This window comes from Lampetra planeri, chromosome 9, assembly GCF_965212315.1.
Source record: "Lampetra planeri chromosome 9, kcLamPlan1.2.h2, whole genome shotgun sequence".
NCBI classification, from domain to species: domain Eukaryota; kingdom Metazoa; phylum Chordata; class Hyperoartia; order Petromyzontiformes; family Petromyzontidae; genus Lampetra; species Lampetra planeri.
The window spans coordinates 14915263-14934322 of NC_136115.1; the positions used below are offsets into that span (position 1 = coordinate 14915263).

The window sequence follows — 19060 nt, forward strand, 5'->3', positions numbered from 1 at the left end:
TGCCCTGCCAATCAAAAATAACTATTATTAAAAAAATGAAATTCCATAACAGTCAATTGTCATTGCAATTGGTCTCATAAAAGAGACACGCAGATATATTTTGTATGGTTCAGGACTGTTGGTTTGTTTGCTTGTAATGTGTATAAAATTATAACCATATTTATAATCAAAGAAATATATAAGCAGTATGTTCATATACAGTGTCCTCCATTTATATATAGCTGCACTGATTTCAAATGACTCTTACTCTCTTCTCAATATGTGAGCAGTGATGGCTATGTGGGACTGAGTTTATCAGGACAGTGATCAAATATATATAATCAGTATATTGAGATTAGCTGGAGACATAGAGAAGCTTTAAAATCAAATGTCGTTTTCTCTGTAATGTATTCCTATTATGTAATTTGGTATATCTCCATGTATCACCTTGCATAATGCTTGACATGAGTTGATTTGAAGATTTTTAATTAATTTTGGGTTGGACCTAGGCCTGAACATGAAATGGCCCCAGGCTTGAACTGTGTGTGCAAGTGTGGTCTGTTGCTAGGTTTCCACTAAAGGTTTATTAAATCAAGGCTGCAGCCAGACTATTACTTTGAGGAGTTGTATGCTATTTCCAAAGTGTTCTTGTACATTTTCCGAAATGTTCATTTTAAGTTGCCCATGCCAATCATAGGCTAACACAATTGGACACGTGCACGCTTATCGCATGAATACCATCTGTACTGTCCGGTTCCAGATATCAGTTGAGAGCACTTTAACAAAACAAACATAATTCCCTGTCTCGTTGAATTTATCTGTCAAAGATTTCACTGCGATTAACTGTCGATCATAAAAAAATATTTTTTGATAAATCAATTGATCTGGCCTGATGCCACTGCAATGCATATAAACACTTTCACGATCATAGTAGTAGGTTTTTACCCTTTTAAACTGGTTCAAAACTGACACTTTATTCAAGGCATCATGTTTGCAATAACCACAACACAAGTAGTCAAAAAAGCAAACAAAAAGAAGCAACTCTGATAATGATAATAATATGCACTGTCCTTGAAGTTGATTGGTCCACACCCGAAACGGCTTTCTTTAGAGCCTAGTCCCCATTGGTGTTGGACCAGATGACACCAGAAGGCGTACAACTCAAACACAGTGCAATATCAGAGCATTGAGAGCTCGGGGTAAGCATTTACACTATGAGATCTCTTTTACCAGTGGCAAAATATAGTAGTAGGTTTTTACCCTTTTAAACTGGTACAAAACTGACACCTTTATTCAAGGCATCATGTTTGCAATAACCACAACACAAGTAGTCAAAAAAGCAAACAAAAAGAAGCAACTCTGATAATGATAATAATATGCACTGTCCTTGAAGTTGATTGGTCCACACCCAAGACGGCTTTCTTTAGAGCCTAGACCCCATTGGTGTTGGCCTTGAATAAAGGTGTCAGTTTTGTACCAGTTTAAAAGGGTAAAAACCTACTACTATATTTTGCCACTGGTAAAAGAGATCTCATAGTGTAAATACTTTCACGATCAGTTTCCTTGCATATGTGTGGCTAAATCCTTTCACAGTTCAGTTTTGTGTTAAACTTGGAACATTTAAATTTACATCCTCAGGACTTTTCAATTTTGGACCATTTTCCACTTTGCTTTTGCCTGCGGCTGAAGCGATGTCCCCTCGCGGCACTGGGAGCACTGCCAGTTGTCGCTCCTGCATGGCGCGTGCCGATGGCCCCGCTGTTCTTGCTCCAGACGACTCATGCTTGTCTGCTCTGCAATCTTAGGTACAAGAGGCTGCCACTACCGGCCGACGGGGCGCCAGACGAAACCCAGTTCGACGCGTTTGTCGCTGTACTTCGGGTAAGTTTATCATACATCCCAACCTTTAAAGGACAATGTCCGTTATTAGAACATGTTTTTTTTCATTTGCACGTCGTCGTGAGTTGTTCCTTGCCGTGTGTCCCTGTAATGTGCATTTGCCAAGTTTGCTGTCAAGATGCAATAATGTGTTTTTAGTGGGTTTATTTTCCGTCAAAGTGACTCCCTCTTCAAATTAGCATTGATGCATTGCTCCTCTGCTGTTTACAGCTCTGAGAGAGTGGTGACGTTCCACATTCTCATGGTGGGGATGAATCTATTCATATGACAATCACTGTTGGCCTTTTTATAAAGTGGTACTCGTTTTATCAAACATGGAGGGATGATGGGCAGAACGAACCCGCCCACCACCAGTGGCGTTTTCACCAGACCAGAGTAGAGCTGAGGGATCTTGGGTATTTTTGAAATGCAATTGAAATATTGTGAATTGTAGCATGTTAATGGGTAATTATGTTTATTTATCATGTTCATGACAAACAGTAATAGAAAAGTGTCGTTTATTGTACAGGAACGTGAAGCTATGTAGACAAGCCATTTTAATGTGAAGAGCAATTAAAATTGACTTTAGCCCATTAGCTGTGTGCATTGCCAAGCGTGTTATCATGTGCGTGCAGCGTGTGTATAATTTCGGCATGCAATTAAAACACTGGAGTGTGGCATCGAGTGGACTGGCCAGGATTTGCTAGAGTGCCCACAACAGGTGTCCTTTTACAGTTAATTGAAAATCGATTTTTTTCTCTCTATTCTCTTTTTCTCCCCACCCACGCGTCCTTTGAAACCCGACGTGCAACACACGATGAGGGGCGGCGGAGAATGAGAATATAAAAAAAATGTAGCTGGCCGATAATCCCACATGCCGTCGAAGTGCTAATTAAACGTTTGGGGTTTGCCAGGAATGCACGCAGGATGGAAACGACGGGCGACGCATTAGAGTCGGGTTGGCGGTGATTTTGCTTGACGACAACTTGAGCGCGCGATGCGTGTTCTCTGCGCGGTGCAGGAAAGCACAGCACTGATGGACCACGCCAGGCCGCTCCCAGCGCTGCTGTGTAACTGCCAAGTTGGGGTTGGGCGAACCAACCTGGCCATGATAATTGGCTCCCTGCTGCTCGCTCGATGCAGGCACCAGCCTCCCGTCGAGAAGCAAGTGCCTCGCTGCTGCTGCCGCCATCGCTGCCGCCACACGGATGCGTGATATATAGGCATTTCGTTACAGCCACCTCCGGCCCGACGCGGCGAACATGGCCACGTTCCGTGCGATTTCTTGCCGCTGTGGTTTTTTCCAGTGCTGTAAACAAATATGTTTGACGTCGTTTGAGGTTCTGGAATGCCATCTGGCCTTCCCTTCTTTGTAAAACAAAGCATATATTGCGATGCTGCATTGGCAGCAGTGCACGAGCAGAAATAATAACTCCACCAAAGGAGGAAAGCTGACAAAATAGGTGGCATTTTGGCCAATGGCCATTATGTGTAGCATATACATATTATTAAGTTCTATTTACGGAAGTGTTATTGAAGAATGTGTCGTTATTGTTTTCCTTAGCATGGTTGCCCGTCCAAGGATGGGTGTATATTGCAGTAAATCTGAAATATTCAATAGAAAAATTGTTCAGCTCGTGATTATTAATGAGAGGGGGGGAGGGTTGCCCCATGTGGAGTGACGTCACCCGCTAATGGTTATTGGGAAGGGGTGCGGAATGTGGAGTGACGTCACCCCCTCATGGTTTTTGGGGAGGGGTGTGGCATGTGGAGTGACGTCACCTGCTCATTATTAATAATGGGGGTTCATGTGGAGTGACGTCATGCACGGGACACACACACACACAGCATTGTTTGGCTCATTAAATTAGTTTCTGCGTTGATATCTTAATGAGCTTTACTTTCCATGAATAAAGGTCAAAATTAAAGCTAATTTGCATCAACAAATTTTTGTTTCCGCTCCACCTTCTTCATGCGGAGTGACGTCACCCGTTCATGATTATTAATGACGGGGAGTGGGGTCTATGTGGAGGACGTCACCTGTTCATGATTATTAATGAGGGGGGCTGGTCGACGTGGAGTGATGTCACGAGCGTTACACACAAACATTCTTGGCTCATTATATTAGTGATCTGTTTATATTTCAGCGCCCCCTTGTTCGGCGCTTTCGAAATTGTTGCTATTATTCATATTTTAGTGTCCATATAATATTAAAAAATAAACACATTTGTTTGATGCTTTTCTGTTGCCTGTCAGCTCAGGGAAGAGGCCGCAGAGTGTTGGAGGTGTTGGAACATTCAAAATAATACAAAACTTCATCAACATGATGCCAAACGGGCAGAAAATAGTAGAAGAGGTATGATAATTACACTCACGCCTCTAAGGTGCTGTGGCCAGACATCGATGCAACTGTATTTCTAATTTTCTATGAATCGTCAAAGGCACATGTTTCACCACCTGTGAATTCAGCTCGGGATGTTTTGGTTTTGCTGCCGTTGCATAGAAATGATCGGTTGAGTCGTGTAAATTGTTTTCAAAAACCTGCTGCGTCAATTTGTGTGCAGTGGGAAACATCGTTAAGTAACTCTTCAAAGCGCGAGGAGGATTTTTTTTGGTTAAAATTGCATTCATTTTTTAAAGTTTTGTTTATGTAATTGTTTTCTATTGTTCATTCATAATCACCACAGTCTTCTTGAGATAAATACTTGCTGCCAAACAGTTTATGCCCACATGAGATGCGTTTTTTATTTGATCACTCAAACTTTCCAAAGTTTTGAAGTTTTTAGTGCTCGTGGCGCCGCTAATAGCTGTACTTTGAAGAAGAGCCCCTAATGAGGATAATAAATCAAATTAAATGTCACAGTTTTTGTTCCGTGTTTTGCGTTGTCCCATTTTCCCATAAGGTGGATGAAGCGGTTCTGTGTTGCTCCGAGATGCACAACATCAAAGACTCGATCCAGCTGTACAAGGGCAAGCTGGAGGCCGTTCGTGAGGACTACCAGATACAGGTGCAAAGGGGCGTCGTTACTTACAATTATTTTTGTATTGTTCAAGAACTTAAAAACACAAAGCAGATATCTGAGCGGGAAAACACGGGTCACGATCGCGTAACGGTCCGGAGCGATATGCCCTCAAGTAGGGGACTGACTGGAAGCACTTGGGGGGCTCACTGCCCTCCTCCTCCTACCACCGTAGAGGCAACGATCGGGAGCAGCAGATTTGCAGGGGAGAGGGAAAACAGGGAAGTTGGGGGGGTGGTGGTGCGTTACGTCCACGTTACTCGGCTGGAGATACCTCCGGAGCAATTATCCATGGAAACACGAATCGCCCATTGAACGTGCTGACAGCAGAGCGGACCGTCGCAATGAGGGTGGAATTAATGTGAAGAGTGTCATCCCATGCTCAGCTTGTCATCTCCTCCCCCCTCCCCAACCATCCTTTCCGATTAATGGGACCGCGCAATCCTACGTGAGAGGAGACCCGTCTCGTGCTCGCTCAGGCCCTAACACCTGCAGTCAGCCCTTGACTCTGAACATGAAGCGAGCATTGATCTTTCAGGGTTAATTGGACATGCCTCAGAGGCTCTCCAGCCGCATTTCACACAAAGTGGCGGAACGTCCGGAGAGATGCGCTCTCGTGTTGCCTTCCGCTAAGTGTGGCCACTAAAGGTGATTGAGTAGGGTTTGTTCAACTCTGACCACGGCTTGTGGTGTGAATCTGTGGACACGTGGCGGTCGGTGACCCCTGCGTCTCAATTTTGTTCCTCCCGGCAGCTGCGTGCTGTCTGTCTGTACATTTCCCTTGACGCGCGCGAGCGTGCTTGTGTGTTTATCATGAAGCTTCCTCCAAGTATGCTGTTCAGATGGCGATAAATGCAATGCAGGTTCAAAAGGAGTTTAAAATAACTTGTTTACATGTTGCTGCTTCGTGACATTAACCAGAGGGTTAAATAATCTGAAGCGATGTCGGTCCCATTAAATCAGTATATTTTCATTCACTCGCCCAGCGCAAACACTTTGCACAATATTCTTAGGTTTTGTCGGTAAAGTCACGTAGGTTGAAAAGTTACAATTAATAAAAGTAAAATAAAAATAAATAAAAATCACGACGTTTCGGAGGCAACACAAGCTTCCGTCTTCAGGTGGAACCGTCACAGCATGATAGCACGATAGCTGTATCAAGTAGCTTTATCAAGCTCTCACTTGATATCAAGCTCTCACTTGATATAGCTATCGTGCTGTGAGGGTTCCACCTGAAGACGGAAGCTTGTGTTGCCTCTGAAACGTCGTGATTTTTATTTTATTTTTTATTTTACTTTTATTAATTTTAATTTTTACCTACGTGACTTTACTGAAAAACCTAAGAATATGAATCCTTGCAGTCACGAAAGCTTCAAATCTAGAACTTTGCAGTGCCCGTTTTCTGAGAAACGTATAGGGGGCATGCACGGTACCTGCATAGACTGATACATAAAATGTTTATATTCATTTATTATTATTAATTAATTCACCAGATGCATGACACAAAAAAACTGTATGCATGAAATGCACACGAGGTTAAATGCGTGCCGCTATCTCTGAGCAAGCAGCGGCCAGGGAGCCCATGGCTCCTGAAAACAGCAGCTGTGTTCACAGTGGGCATCGCTGTTGAGCAGCGGGACTCGCTGGTCACCTGTTACTCGTTGTGAACTGTGAGGTGCTGCCGTATAGGTTTTCACGTTTGGTGCTGCTACTCGGCTCTCTCCGATGTGCGTGCGCATTTCGAGTTGCGCCGCGGATATGTTCGGCGTCGACGTCCCGACGTTTCGCTGCGTGTGTCGAAATTCACTTGGGCTCCTGAAGAATTCTCCCTGGTCGCGTGGCAGCGAAACGTCCGGGTTTCCTGCCAACGGCACACGCCGCAATCTGTCCTCGCAAGTGGGGAGCTGTGCCGCGAGGGGGGCGTATTTACCCGCTGACGGGACGCGTGTCCCCCGGTTCCTCCCCTGCAGGGCAGCAGTGCCCGAGAGTACTTCCTGAAACGTGCCGTGCAGAGCCTGGAGTGCTACTTCTACCTCCTGGCTTTCAACGCCTACCTCCACCAGCAGGTTCCCACACGGCCGCCTGCTCAGACGATCACGTGACATTGCGCGCGGCTTGTGTGGAATAGCGAAGATCGTTTTGCGAGTGGGATTTTGTACAGTACTTGTTGTGACTTTTTGTTATTTATTTTTGGCGTATAATCGTCGTCATCGTAGGCCATGATCGATCCCTCGTAATCCCGTGATACGACAATCCAACTCGCCCCTGGACACAGAGGTGATCTCATTGTTCTCCCACTCTGGTGGCGTCCCTCAGCGTAGAGGTACCCTCATCCAGCAGTGGATTGACATAGGATGGTACACACACGCTATTCGTAATCTTCTCTGTTCATGAGTAACGATTGGGGCACCACGGTGATGAGATATTAACTATTTCGCCTAGTATACAGGAGGTCGTGGGTTTGATCCCGATCCTGACACCTGCTGTATATTTGAAGTTTGCATCGTCTCTCCGTGTCGTCGCATGGATTTTTCCCTGGGTCCTCCTGTTTTTCCATTCACATTTAAAAACACGCGTTTAGAGTATTTGGCCTCTATACATTTCCATATTGGACTATCATTTGTGGCCAGGTCTCTTCTCGAAAATAGCTATATAGCTCAATGGGCCTTACCTGGTAAAATAAAAAAAATACATGTAATTTTTAAAATGATGATACTTCAAATAAGCTGGCCATTTGAGTCAATGCTACCCTTTTAGGCTCTCATTCTCAAAATAGTTTGATACCCATCAATATATTTACGTAAACTAAATATGGTCCTTGTAAATATTTATATTGTCTAGTAAATGTTTTTATTAAGCACCGTATTTTAAGAAAACTGTGTACAGCAATAAAAACGAACAGCTGACAAGTTTATTCCACCAACTGATGTTTATCCAGACAGACAAGAGTCATACTTTGATGAAGCTACTTTTTCCCTCACATGGTCTCTCAATGTGGCTTTGAAACTCACTGACCTGATGGATTTGAAATTCATACATCATTATTTTAGGTACATTTCAATAAGGTAAGAGTATACATTCTAAATTTAAATGTTATTAAAGTTTATACTCTAAAAGTGTGCACAGCTTATGAATATTCTTATCCTAGTTTTTCTTCCGTGCAATCATTACCAGCCATGATCTATCCACTGCTTTATCTGAAATAACTGAACAAAGCTGAAATGTTCAGTTTCTGTATCCAAGAATTTGACTGTGGTTTTTGGTGGTAGGATGGCAGCGCAATGGCAACGCTCGTGCCTCACAGAAAGGAGTCCCTGGGTTCCATTCCCGACTTGGGCACCTTTGTCTGGGGAGTTTAAATTTTCTCTCACCTTAAGAGGTTTTTTGGGTTAGATTGCGTGAATATAAATGCGTCGTTAAACCCGCCACCACCCGACACAGCCAATTAGTAAGGTTTGTCGCAAAAACAAAATATCCCAATTCGTTACTAGTTAAGCAAGCCGGTGTGTTGGAGAGTAAACCCACAACATTTACAATCCAAGTACGATGTTTCATCGGTAATTACAACCAGCCTCATCACGCAACAGCCAAAGATGTGGATAAATCCTCCTGTTTCAGTCACAAAAAAAAAGCTCATGGATACTATTGGTCGTGAAAGCCTACATGTCATACTTCTCTCCCCCTGTTCTGCATGGGTTTCGTTGGGATCCTCCAGTGTTCTCCTACAGCTAAACAATACATATGAAGAGGAGTCGGAGACTAGTTAAGCACTCCTTTATTATTTAATCCACAGCAACACTCATTCCAAAACCAACCTCGAACACGCCTCTCACAGCCCCCTTTAAACCCTCCATCTCTGCCCTCGTTCCCAATACACACCCTCGTCTCGCACGCCTGGTCCGGGTGACGTCAGTGCCCTTTAACCCTTGACCCCCATCTAGTGTATTCCCGTGCGTGTGATTGGTGCGTGTTATACCGAGTGCAGAGATTTCATGTCTGCGTGGTACGAGTGCGTGAGGGTGGCTCGCAGATCCCTTACACATACACTGTCACTGGCATTGTTCAAACATTGCAGTGCTAGGAAATGTACCTGCACATCTCTAAATTGAGATTACGCATAGCAGCAACATCGCTTCCACCAGCAAAACTTGGCAGGACCCTCCTGAAAATGATTTGAGACTTGGGGAGGCTCTCCTGGGTAAACAACATAATAGCAATACATAACAACTGCGTAACGAAAGTATATTTTTATTCCCACTATAATTATCTTAGATTAAGCGTGAGTAAAACCGTCTAAACATGTACAGTCACAGGATTCGTAATTTGATCACAGTTTAAATTTTTTTTATGTTGGCATTAGCAAAATTTAATTAAGGGTGCTGACCTTTATAATTTTTATTATAAGATTACATGCTGAATTTTATGATGATCTTCCATTATTATTATTGGTTTGAATTTCCAGAAATAACCAGCTGGTAACTGGCAATGTATAATTTTGTGCACTCATATTTACCATTCTTTTGGAACGGTTCACTGCCTCTTCCAACCATGAGTTAATTGTGCCTCATGCTGGCATTTATAGGCATACTTAAACTGTTTGGATGTCTGGCTCTTGTTAAATGTTGTGCTGCCCACCTAAAAATGACATTGCTTGCAGGTTTCACGATATACGGCATTATGTAACCCGAAATGCACGAGTGTTATGTAATCGGCAAATATATCTACAATGTTACCAGTGTATGAACTGTATCTAATAATACAGACTCAGCTCGTTAATATAAATGATTATCTTATCTGATCAAATGTCTTGTCAGAGTTTAACCATTGTCATTTCTGGTCTTGTTATATTTGTCCTTGGCCTATTTTGGCCTTGTCGGACATGACCACTCCCTGCACCGACATCTCCACGCAGTGTCTCTCCACTTCCACTCTGTCCGTCGCTCCGCTGTCCAACTGAGACGGCTTCCATGCCGTCTTTTGATGTTTGACATCCGGGTCGGGCCGATGCCTTGCTCTTCCCCTCGCACGTGCCCAGTCTTCTCTCCAACACTGTCCAAAGCAGCCGTTGCCAATCTTCCTGGCCGCGGGTCATGAACTATTGCATCATCCTGTACTTGACCTTACTCGGCACACGACCTGGTCACGCGACACATTTAACCAGGTGACAACCATCGTCTTGTCATGTGTCTTCGTCCCCCCCTCTCCCCGCCGCCTACATCTGCAGGTGTCCTCGATGTTCTCGGTTCCGTTCAGCGCGTGGATGCGCAAGAACCCCGGCCTCTACCGGCTCCTGGCCCAGACCAACGTGTCCGAATTGAGCGCCCCGCCAGACCTCGTCACCAAGGGCTCCCGCGTGCTGGTGTGCACTCACACTGCTTGGGAACATCAGATTGTTGTGCAGGGACAGCACTGGCTCTTTTTTTTGTGAAACTTGGGTGTCATCTCCCCGCCCCTACCCTCGTATACATAGGTTTTTCTTTGGGTGCTCCGGTTTACTCAAAAGTGGAATTGACCCAACATCCCAATGTCTTGAGAGTCTTGCGACTTAGTGGGTCTGTCGTAGATAAATAGGGAGCATTATCACTATTATGATTATTGATGGTTGGCAGACATAATAACCGAGAGCCCGATTAAAACCACTACTCATACAACAGATATTGAATTGTAATCACCATAAGTCCATTTAGGTATGGTTTCAATAGTGCTGTTTATTGCTGGCCATTTGGGAGTTTTGGGCCTGCAAACGTGATATAAAAACAATGATAAAAAAAGTACTTGAAATATTTTGTTTTTGCTCATGTTTACTTAAAAAAACGCGTTACAGAAATTGCTCTTCTCGCGTTCTCTGCCACCCATAACGGCGGCCGTACCAGCGCTTGAGGCTTCGGCTTGAGCAAGCGCCTCTTAAGTGTTCGCCCCTTGTGTGCGCGGCAGGTGTCGGACGAGCACGTTTCTCTGGACGTGATGAGCACCTCGCGCGACATGCGAGTGGCGAATTTCCGCCGAGTGCCCAAGCAGCCCATCTTCGGCATGGCGCAGCCCAACTCGGAGGTAGAGGCTCACCGTAAATAAACCTCACAACAAAACCCCTGAGGGCAAGAGGGAGGAAGCCCGGTGCTCCTTCGGGGGGGGGTCTCATGGACCACTGGGTATTCAAGGGATAGCGTGCTCCCGCTCTGAGTTTTCGTTGCACGTGGCGTGTTGATTGCATTGCGGTTTGCTTTGATGAGCTGTACCCAGCCATCTGGGAATTAAATTTCAGGATTGTTGTCGGGCTATGAATGAAGTATATCTGAAAGATTTCCACACATCAGAGGCACGTGTACAATTGTGTTGTCATATTGTATGTTCTGCATTTGTATATACCAAGTAATTAAATCGATCGGATTTCTAGGATAATCAAAAAATAAACGGAAATGGGTGAAAACATGACATAAACAAGGGCTTTGGCCTAAGAAGTGTTTCTTTGGCTGACTTATTCAATGGACCCTATGCTGTATGGTTGTTACATCTTGAGGTACAAAACATCAGAACGTATCACGGGAATAAGAATATATCACAACACAACTATGTAAATGCATTGTCTTTCGTAGTGTATTATTATTACGCAACTGACAAAAGCTGGGACTTTTACGATGAAGAGCTTCGCTGATGGGTGCGATGCAATCGCGTTTCTCTGCGCCCAGGGTCTGTCCCACATGCTGTCGCACCTGATGGACACGAAGAGGAACTTTGGACTGGTGCTGTGGGTGAGCCTGCGCGACGAGGTGGTGCTGGAGGTAAACGGGGCCATGTGCACGCCCCGCGAGAGCGCCACGCCCGACCAGCGCATCGGCGTTCCCGCCACCTCGCCTCAGCAGCTGGAGGTGAATGCCGCATCGACGCATCACGAATCGGACGGAGAACACGGGCGTGTGTGTGCGCATATGCGGTAGTGTAGTGGTTAGCACATTGCACTGCGAACCCGGGGACACGAGTTCGATTCCCGCTTATGGCCAACACCAGTGACAATTATCTGAACCGGTCCTGGGCCTCTCCTAGCTCGACTCAGGTGTGTGATGGCCCCCTCGTGTGCCGTGCCAGCCTTCATAGGTGCTTGCTATCAACACTTGCCCCAACAGTCTGTTAAGGCTATATGCGGGATCTTGGTATTTGCGTGTATGCACATATACACATGTATTTGTGTCATAAAACACTCCATCCCCTCAACTCCCAAGAGTGACGGGGCAGTTGTGGAGAGAGTGGGGGAGTTCCCATGCCTGTTTTTTGTGCTTATGACTCGTACCAGTTAGGCAGCAGAGGTGTCGCTCGGAATCAGTCATGCAGCATTACCTTATCAGCTACGTAATGCTGTGTGGAAGCTATCTGGCCTGTCGCTCCATACAAAGCTCCAGGTCTTCTCGGCCACATTTATATCCTCGCCTCTCTATGTTTGCGAAACCTGGATCCCTCTGAAGGAACATCTGTGCCGGTTTTGAAAAATGCAGGCTGGCCTGCCTATGATCCATCGTGGGTTTAACGAGACTGGATTGTGTGAGGAGCTCAGATTCTTTAATGATCTGGACACATTCTGTGCCGGTTTTGAAAAATGCAGGCTGGCCTGCCTATGATCCATCGTGGGTTTAACGAGACTGGATTGTGTGAGGAGCTCAGATTCTTTAATGATCTGGACACATTCCCATCGGTGAGCTTCGACATGTGAAGCTGCCATTGGCTGAGCCATATAGCCTGCATGTCCAGCCACCGCATGCCAAAGCAGATTGTCTTTGGTGAGATAGGTTGCTCTAAACGGCTATGGCATAGGAAAGAGAAATAATGGAGTGATGTGGTACAGGAGGATATGGAGCCGAGTGGATTTACCAATGACGGGTACTCAGCAGTGTCAAGATCGGCCTCTATGGAGGAGGCTCATGAAGGATGCTTCTGGGCAGTTGGAGGCAACAACAACGAAGGGCAGAGGTGTGATGCTCACAACAACAAGCGGAGCGCCGGGCGGCTAAATTGCAGCAAGTCGGCACAGTAGGGGGCACAGATTGTGCATCTGCCAGTCATCTCTGTCAACCGTTGACACTTGGGTCTGTCCCGTGACCTCCTGTCAGTGAGTCTTCGATACTTGACGTGGTCTCAAATTGCACCGAATCTGGCACAAGCGATGTGGCGACGTCACCGCCACTTGGTTACAAATGACAGCTGTTGCTGTTGTGTATGCACGTGTGTACGCACGTGCATCATAATTGCTGCATAAGTATCCTCTAACGCTCAGATAACCAGACCCAGAATAGAGGTCAGTGGTGTCATGGCATAGTTCTGATTGGCTGCTATTGAACAATAGAGCTGCACGTTGTGCAGCTCATCAAAGGCAAAATCACTGAGCGGCACGCAATTACGTGGGGTGCAAGCCTGTTTTCCCAATCACCCGTGTCGGCACGCACTTGTTTATGAGCACCAAACCCCACAAGTTATGGTGTCCTCTTCTGCCCATCGAACACGGGGGCAACAAAAAACAAACACAGGCCCGAGATGCGGGTAAATGGACGCTCGATGCCCTTCTTTGGCCCATTGTGTGCTGCAAGTGTCAGATTAGCCCACCTGCTGCTCTTAAGAGCTCACGACGTTTTCCAACAGGACCTCAACTCAGCCTTGTACCGCCGATCTCCTGCCTTGGGGGGCCCCACCCCCGTGCCTTTTAATAAGTGTTCAAACTGTCGCTCGCTGGGTTTCCCCACCTGTCGCGTGCACAGATGCTGGAGGCTGCGATGAGCACCGAGCTGCTCGGCTGTCAGAAGTGGCTGGAGCTGCGGCAGGACGGGGAGAGGCAGCTGAAGCCAGTGAAGACTTGTCTGGGGCAGGCAGAGGTGGCACGCCAGCAGGCGGCGCTCTTCCCGCTGCTGCGCTACGCCCGCGTGCCGCTGGCCAGCTCCGCCTGCCTCACCGAGCAGGTCAGGGTCGCCGAGGCCCGTCCGGGCGCGCTCGCGTACCCGCGCTTACGCAAACGGGACTCGGCGCAGTGAAGCCAACCGCTGCGCGTGGGTTGAAATTCTTCTCCGTTCGTGCGGCACGTCGCAGGGAGAAGCGGCAGTTGACCACACGCCCCGTAGTTTGTTCTGCTCCCGCAGTCCTCGGTTTGTGGGGAAGAGAGAAGGGAGTGGGTTGTGCTGGCCTAGCACTCGAGCACAATCAGTGCGTGCTTAGCAACGCAAGCGCGGTGGCGGTGGCAGCGAAGTTTTTCTGTCCGGCTTGGTTAGAAACGCTCGCTATGCCGGCCAAAATTCCCCTTCATACCACATCTTGGGGAAGCGGGAATTGTGTGCAGTGAGCGGTTTTTATGGAACCTTTTCCCATGCGTGCGTGCATGTGTGTGACCAGGACCTGGATCGGCTGATGAGTGCGGTGCGCGGGTGCCTGGCGGAGAGCTCGAGCCCGGCGATCGTGTTCAGCTGCCACGATGGGAAAGGCCGGACGACCACGGCCATGGTGGTGGCCCTCCTCCTGCTGTGGCACATCAACGTGCGTAGCCCACGTCCCGCCCTGACGGCCCCGCTCCGTTTCACGCGACGTCATCGGATCTGTTGCCGCTCGCCTTCGGAACGTGCACCCGAAATGCGCCCAGTCCACATCAAACCTCCGAAGCGGAGTTTTGAGCGTGCAAAGTGTTTGGATGGGAAACTGCCCTCGCGTGAGGTGTTACTGGCTGCGGGCGCCACATTGTGGGCAGCAGAGGGCAGCGCAAGTAAAATGCACTGTAGTGTACTTCTACGGTCCCCGCATCTCCACTCCTGCCTTCACCAACGCACACTGACCAACGTGGTGAAGTATAGGCCAATAACCCCCATTACCCACACAGCGTGGGGGATGCCCCCAGTCAGCAGTGGATTGGCAAGGGCTCTTAAGCTGCCGTGCTGCATTGTGTGTGTAGCAAAGAGGCAGTGGTGCTGTACTGTGAGTTCACAACCGGAAGGTATGTATGTTGAACTTCTTTTGCACTATACGTAGCCAACCGTGCTAATTGGAGTTGCGAAAAGGTGTGCGGCTCAGCGACTTGTTTATCCATCAGCTGGGTGCTGCTCCTTTAGAGTAGAGTTTCTGTGAGTGTGCCGAGCCAGGAGCCCCTAAACGCACACAAATCCAGCCGCGCACCCTCTACGCGACACACTAAGCAGCTGCCTCATCATTTCTTTTTTCAGTTTAGTAGCATTTAAAATTTCACGTCTACCCAGATGCTCATGCCAGTCGGGGAAGAATGTCTATTTCGCCCCTTCTGTCATTGCGGTAATTTTCCATTCTCTGTGGTAATTACAGATTTTTCCGCTTTCGTGCGTTAAATATTTGGTGGTTTTTATTTTATTCGGTTATGTGTGTGTGTTCCTTCCAATATTGTCTGCTTCATATATTGTCAAAATCACAGTTCTTTGTCTTACTGTCTTGGTAAATGAACATGAAGGAATGATGTACAACAATGCAACTATGTTTCTGCATTAGATGCAGTTTTGTGTAATACACTATTCCCTTGTTATTCACGAGGGACACGTTCCAGAGATGCCCTTGAATAGCAGATTTTGCGGATAGTGATATTGGCCTTTTTAATGAAATACCTTAAACAAATACATAAACAAGCTATTAAATACATGGACATCATCATAATAACACATTTCTTTATTTCATCACTTTATCTCCAATCAGTTTGTCTCAGCACTCTATTTCCCTCCAGATGCGATTCGCGGATAGCCAAAATCGCGGATAGCAAGTTCCGTGAATAACGAGGGAATATTGTTGTTCATGTGTTTTTCATTTTGAGCATAGTTATTTATTTAAATATTTTAAATGTCAATGTGGAAAATACCCTGCAGCCCAAATGCTAATGCCTCGGTCTTTTTTTTTTATTCCCTCTCTCGAACTTTTACGAATTAAAAAACCCGAACGCTTATTAGAAGGAAACGCATTCGATAACAAAAAACATCTATTAATCATGCCGCCAACTCGTTTGTGATTATTTGTTCACTGGTCGAAGGCTGCTGCTGGAGCGTTCTGATTCATTCCGGCACTGCTGAAGGTTTTCGTTTGCACAGGGCTTTCCCGCGGAGAACGAGGACGAGATGGTCAGCGTGCCCAACGCCAAGTACACTAAGGGAGAATTCGAGGTGAGATGCGAGCGGTGATGACGCTCGTCGTGTTCGTGCACTCCGCCAGCCGGTGTGTTTGTCGTTGCATTTCAACGAATCGCGAAAAAAAGTCAACAACAGACGCTGTTCGCTGGGTTGAAGATAGGCACTGGAAATGACACGGTCTCTCACTCCACCATCGCCTCGCTACGTGCGCACATACGTACACGTTAACATGCATGCACTTGCGCGTTCTTGCTGCTGCATATGAACGGCATCTTCAATGGTGAAGGAAAGTATTGTGAATACATTCGAAGCTCTAAATGGTTCCCATAATTATACCTCGCAAGCACACTGGTTCACTTGCATAGTGACATTTTCCCCAATTTAAATTAGTCTCCTCGTCCATTATCGCTATTTCAATCACAGTCCCAAGTGCTCACATGTAATATAGCAATAGCTCGAGGTCGATTGCCATCGCCTTGAACCGACATTTCACTCTTAAAATCAGCTGTCTTCTGCCCTAGATGCACTTTTTCCGATTTGTATTTTTTAGATACATGTTTGTTTTATTTTTGTTTCATGTATTAATTAATTGTCACCGGTTCCACACATTATCCCAGTGCAGCTGTTGAAACGATGGTGCACGTTCCTAGAAAATATCCACATCCTCTGTGTACCCAGGAGTGTAAATAGGTGTGGCACAATTAGTCAATCGACAGGTTGAGTGTGGTGGGGTCAAGTATAGTTACTCCCACCTCTTCCAGGATGTCTGGCGCCTTGGTGGCAAAATGTCAACTACCTTGCCTGGTATACAGGAGGTTGTGGGTTCGATCCTGACCCTGACGCCTGCTGTATATTGGAGTTTGCATGATCTCCCCATGGTCACGTGGATTTTTCTCCGGTTCCTCCGGTTTTTCCTTCCACATTGAAAAAAAATGCGCTTAGAGTATTTGGCTGTTATAAAGTTCTACACGATGATAAGCCACTTCGTTGAGCAATCATATGTGGCCAGGTCGCTTCTGAATAATAGCTATACAGCTCAGTGTGCCTTACCTGGTAAAATAAACATAGTGTCGTTGAAAAATAGTTTAGTTAAATAGTGTAATAGAGTAGGCTAAAATACCCACTGCAGGATCTCCCTCCAGTGGAGGCCATTCCACCAGCAGTGGCGTGAGTGAGCTAATTGCAGGGCTTCACCTTCACCTTTTTCGCATGAAAAATAATCATCTATCATCATGTTGTATTTCCCGATGCCCTCCCTCTTTGAAAAGTGTCAAAGTTTGTCACGTTGTTTCGACGTTGTTAAATTACAAGGAGTGTGGCGATGGACTCGCGTGCATACACAGGTGGTGCAGGCTGTGGTGCGGCTGCTGCCCCAGGGGCAGTCTCGCAAGCGCCAAGTGGACCTGGCGCTGGACGCTGTGAGCGAGACCATGACCCCCATGCACTACCACCTGCGCGAAGCCATCATCTGCACGCACCGCCAGGTATGGGCATCCCCGTGACGGCCTAAGCCGCATGCCCCGTAGAACGCGGTGAGACGCAAGGTCTCTCTATTTTTCTCGCTAAATTATTTATTTAGTGCGTGCGTTTTTTGCGCTGAGCCAGGCAGAGGCTTCATTAGGTCTGCGGACAGTCTTCAACAATGCGCGTTTTTATCCAACTTGCACTACAGCTACAGTTCGGGTTGTTGCATAAGGGCCCAACTGCACACACACGGGGCCTTGACCATTTCAGAACCTGTTTGAGTAGGGCCCGGTCACAAGCCGAAGATCACACCCAAGTGGATGGATCGTAGGCTCGTCCACAAGGAATCGGTTCCTTATTGACGCTGAGAGCGTCCCCTCCCATCGCCACGATGACTCTGCTGACACGTCCTAGTGTGGCGCATTGGTCCACAATGGGTGCCGTGACGACAGACGAGCAGAAGGTGTCCTAAAGAAATTGGCGTGCAGCAGCAGACTTGGCTTGGTGTGTATCTTGTCCAGTAGCTTGCCGGTCACAGTCAGGAGATTGCGACGGGCACACAAACCAGGGAGTTGGTCAAAGAGCTCCTGAGATGATGCGCATTGCCAAATGTAGCTGCGCGTCGTCAACAAGCCCGGTGTTTGACAACTGACCCCAGGCAGGTGTGCGGTATCCTGCCGGCGAGTACGAGATCGCGAGTACTGATGTCCCTAGAGTTGGGGCACCAGCACCCCATGATGAGCCGGTGAACTTGCCAGGCAAGTCACCTGAGTCTTGGCTATCGCGACCGTATTCCTGAGGTGAGCGTGGTAAGTCAGCATCCAGTCCCTGGTCACTTCGAGTGAGATAAACTGGGTGCAGGTTATGTCTGCGCCTCGGCCCATTGAGGCAAATGTTCAGTCCTTGGGCAGCACGGGCGTTGTGAAGGTGGAGCACGCTCGACACCGTCTTGGTGACACTCAACTGAAGTTGCCGCATCTGGCAGTCGTCCTCCAGCCTGTTGAAATCATCGTTGAGCGTTTTCTTCAGATTTGGATAAATCCAGGCCTGAGTTCCACAGCATATATCATCTGCATACATGCATTTTCGTGACTGGGTGGGTGGGACGTCATTGGTGTAGAGGCTAAACTTGGTTGGCGTTAGCACAGAGCCCTTGGGCAGGCCATTAATTTGCCTCCTCCAAGCAATTGTACCATCTTTCAACCTCCTGACATCTTAACTAGAAGACTGCTGTATCAGACTGTCATCGGCTGCTGTCAGGTCCAGGAACACTGCCCCCTGTCTTCACGTTTCTTTGAAAAACCATTCTCAATGGACGCACTCAGGATGTTTCCCACTTGTGTCGACATATGTTGGAGGATCAGATGTTCCAAGTCTTTGAAGCGCATGGAGAGCAGGGATGTCGGCCAGTAGCTTTCAGCCTCGTGTTTTGGAAGGGCGATGACTTACAACGCTTGCCAGAACTTTGGCAGCTTCCCTTCCCTGGTGACCCTTGTATTGAACCAACCACAAGCGGGCACACGTGGGCCAAGATAATTCAAGAATTATGGCGAGATGTTGTCAAAGCCCGCGGCGGTACTGAAGATATTCTGCTGAGTACTTTGTCGAGTTTGG

At 47.0% G+C, this 19060-nt stretch overlaps 1 protein-coding gene across 3 annotated transcripts in view; it reads left to right on the top strand.

The window, feature by feature from the left end:
* Positions 1-19060, top strand: part of PALD1 (phosphatase domain containing paladin 1) — a 61921-nt gene that overhangs the window by 34583 nt on the left and 8278 nt on the right. For all 3 annotated transcript variants that reach the window (XM_078597724.1, XM_078597723.1, XM_078597725.1), the window contains exons 7-18: positions 1785-1860; positions 2879-3021; positions 4114-4213; positions 4761-4865; positions 6848-6943; positions 10102-10236; positions 10812-10928; positions 11564-11743; positions 13619-13816; positions 14244-14384; positions 15944-16015; positions 17326-17466. In XM_078597724.1, the coding sequence (XP_078453850.1) occupies positions 1785-1860; positions 2879-3021; positions 4114-4213; positions 4761-4865; positions 6848-6943; positions 10102-10236; positions 10812-10928; positions 11564-11743; positions 13619-13816; positions 14244-14384; positions 15944-16015; positions 17326-17466 (1504 nt within the window). The remainder of the gene's footprint in view (positions 1-1784; positions 1861-2878; positions 3022-4113; positions 4214-4760; positions 4866-6847; positions 6944-10101; positions 10237-10811; positions 10929-11563; positions 11744-13618; positions 13817-14243; positions 14385-15943; positions 16016-17325; positions 17467-19060) is intronic.